This window comes from Phoca vitulina, unplaced genomic scaffold (assembly GCF_004348235.1).
Source record: "Phoca vitulina isolate PV1807 unplaced genomic scaffold, GSC_HSeal_1.0 scaffold38, whole genome shotgun sequence".
NCBI classification, from domain to species: domain Eukaryota; kingdom Metazoa; phylum Chordata; class Mammalia; order Carnivora; family Phocidae; genus Phoca; species Phoca vitulina.
Window position 1 is genome coordinate 19,240,164 of NW_022589741.1, and position 3,407 is coordinate 19,243,570.

The 3,407-nt window shown below is 43.3% G+C and overlaps 1 protein-coding gene across 1 annotated transcript; it reads right to left on the reverse strand.

Annotated features, from left to right (window-relative positions):
* Positions 1 to 2,155: 2,155 nt before the first annotated feature.
* On the reverse strand, positions 2,156 to 3,143 carry LOC116646836 (olfactory receptor 10S1). The gene is given in 3 exon segments (XM_032427754.1): positions 2,156 to 2,415; positions 2,418 to 2,714; positions 2,717 to 3,143. Coding segments are annotated over 3 exon segments (963 nt in total). The 5' UTR covers positions 3,123 to 3,143.
* Between the last annotated feature and the right edge of the window lie 264 nt (positions 3,144 to 3,407).

Below are 3,407 nucleotides of genomic sequence, written 5' to 3' on the forward strand. Positions count from 1 at the left end.
TAATGAACTTCTCTGGGTTCCTTCTGGCCTTCCTACAGATATATCAGTAACTCTGAGATACTAGAACAAAGGAGATTAGCTCTGAATTTTGGCTGAGTGCTGCATCTTCAATGCATTTCTTCCTTTTTTTGATGTATTTTTTCCCTTCCGGAAATGCCAGTTCAGATCCTGCTTTTATGGAGGATGAGGTACTATTTAAAGATCAGGGAATCCTGGGGCGCCTGGGTGGCTCAGTTGGTTAAGCAACTGCCTTCGGCTCAGGTCATGATCCTGGAGTACCGGGATCGAGTTCCGCGTCGGACTCCCTGCTCGGTGGGGAGTCTGCTTCTCCCTCTGATCCTCCCCCTCTCGTGCTCTCTGTCTCCCATTCTCTCTCTCAGATAAATAAATAAAAAATCTTAAAAAAAAAATAAAAATAAAGATCAGGGAATCCTTATCTCAAAGAGGAGTGCCTTTGGTTCAAGGTCTAGCATGATGTTGAGACCTCTAATGTAATTGGGAGTTCATAAACAGTGAAGGCTAGATTCAGTTCTCTCTAAGGTATTCTGGTATAATTGAAATGTGGGGTCTCTGAAGCAATACAGATGTGAGTTGAAATCCTGGCTTCAACTATTACTGGTTGCATGACCTTGGAAAAATTATGTCACCTCCTTCAGTCTGTTTCCTTGTCTGTATAATGTGATTAATAACATTGTCTTAAAATATAGTTCTAAGGAGGAATAATATAAAGTAACAGGCACAGTACCTTGTACATATGTGTGCTCAAAATGATTATGGTCACTATTCCAATGCTAACACTCTTTCGATTTGTTCCCTTTACAATACCTCTAACATAATTCTGTAAAATGCCTCTCCATCTCCAATGACATCACCCAAGTTAGACACTGTTTCTCTCATGTCTAGGATGTTATAATGGTCAATTAACTGGTCATTCAACCATTTGTCTCTTTTCCTCTCTCTTCTTACTTATCCCATGTTTTAGCATTTATGAATGTGGCTGCTTCTTTTTCCTATAGAAGAACAGGAGAAATAAAGCAGCAGAATGCCTGGTGCATAATCCAAACTATTTTTTTAAATTTTTTATTGTTATGTTAATCACCATACATTACATCATAGAAACTCTTTAGTCTGACATTCAAGGCCCTTTTTCAGTCCATAGAGTACTTCTGGGTCATTCACAGACTGTTTTGAACACAACACTGCTCCACCCACTTATATGGCAAGCTGCTCTAACTAAAGCCTTGAGTTACGATTTGTTACCTTGGAGTCTAGAAATATATATATTTTGTGTGATGCTTCCTCCATGTTCAATGAAGATATCAAAACCCTGCCAATTCTTCAGAGATACTTTGAACCTTAGCTTATATAATAAACTCTCTTTGACATGCTTAGCAGACTTGGTAAAAAAAAAGGGAACATTTATTTTGCACTAGGCACTTAACATAATTATATCATTTAGTCCTCATAAAATCCTACAAAGTAGTTATTTTTAACCTTACTATTAATAGAGGACATTGAGACACCAAGTACTATAACATTTGCCCAAGATTCTACGTCTAACTGACTGGTGGGATCAGGATTAGAATACTGGTAGCTCTAACTTCAAAATCCATGTTATTTCAACTACTTCGTTATGTACCATCTTGAATGGGAAAGTAAAGATAATGACACTTTCTAAGTGACCTTGAGCAAGTCACTTTTCTCTGTGTAGTTGTATTTTACCATCTTAAAAATGTGGTTTGTTCTCTCAAGCTAGGTGATACATAGGTAAAGTCTCATTTATTATTTGTTCATTACATTTTGTTATCAGTATTCTTTAATACTGATATTTATTTAATCAAATTATTGCATATGAAATAAAGAATCATTTATTAAAACAAGTGAAGATATGAACAGCATTTCACATACCTCTGAGCCATGGAACTTAGATCTTGAAGATACTCTTAGACAACCCCTACACTGTCCTTCCATTTTATAGATGGAGAGTTTGTGACTGAGACATTGAGAAATGTCACTTGGCCAAAGGGAGGGGGGGAAAGTTCGTGGCTGAGCTGAAACTCAGTCGCACTGATTCCCACTTGAATGATTTTCCCTTCCCATCTTGCTATGGGAATAGTTGTTTTCTTGGCAGGCAAATAAAGAGTCCCAGCACAGGTCAGGAGGGTGGGCTGCCTGCTGGAGGATCTCGCGAGCCTCGTCCTAGAAGTCTTTGCAGAGCCCGCTTGACCTCCTTGTTCCGCAGAGTGTAAATGAAAGGGTTGAGCATGGGAGTGACGACTGTGTAGAAGACAGCAGGGGCCCCAGCTCCTGCCTCCCCGGAGTGAGGCTGCAGGTAGATGCAGAGAGGTGGCTCATAGTACAGGAGCCCCCCTGTGAGGTGGGAGGTGCAGGTGGAGAAGGCACGGCGCCGCCCTGGGCCGTGCGGAACCGCAGCACCGCCGCCACGATAAAGACGTAGGATACAACGATGAGGATCAGGCAACCTGCAACCACAAAGCCAGTGTTGGCCAACATGACAAGCTCATTAATGGTGGCGTCTGCGCAGGCCAGCCTGAGCACCGGGGGGATGTCACAGAAGAAGTAGGCAATGTGGTGAGGACCACAGTAGAGCAGGCGGAAGGTGAGGGAGGTGTGGATGGCAGAGCGCACAGCACCTACGGCCCACGTGAGTCCAGCCAGTCCTGCACACATCCGTCTGTTGATGGCCACTGGTAGTGTAGGGGTTGACAGATAGCTAGGTAGCGGTCATAGGCCATGACCGTGTGTAGGAAGCACTCGGTGCTGGCCAGGAAATGGAAGCAGTAAAGTTGTACAGCATAGCCCTCAAAGGAAATCACCTTCCCATCCACAGTCAGGAGGCCTGCCATGATCTTGGGCACGGTCACTGTAGACAAACAGGCATCCAGGAAGGAGAGGTGCCCCAGGAAGTGGTACATAGGGGAGCAGAGGTGAGGGTCAGAGCCCACAGTTATGAGAATGAGGAGGTTCCCGGTCAAGGTAATGCTGTAGATGAGGAGGAAGAGGAGGAAGAAGAGGGTAGGATGCTCAGCTGTGTATATCAGACCTTCCAGACAGAAGTGGCTCACCACAGTCTGGTTGGGGTCTTCTGTCTCCATGGCCATCTTTTCACACACAAAGTGGTTAGTTATCCCCCTTTGTAACAAAACTGACATCAACAAACATAATAAACAGCCATTCCTCTTGGCTGAAATGTCATTAGCCATTGGGCTATGCCGGCTTGGTCTTGCCCCATAAATTAGAGAAAGATATACAGGTTCATTTCACTCTTTTGACATGTTCTAGTGTTTTCTTGCTGTTGTTTCAAAAATGGATCTTTCAACATGGGGATCCACAATCCTTTGAGGCACATAAAGGATGTAACAATTACTTGGAGAAATGCATTCCCT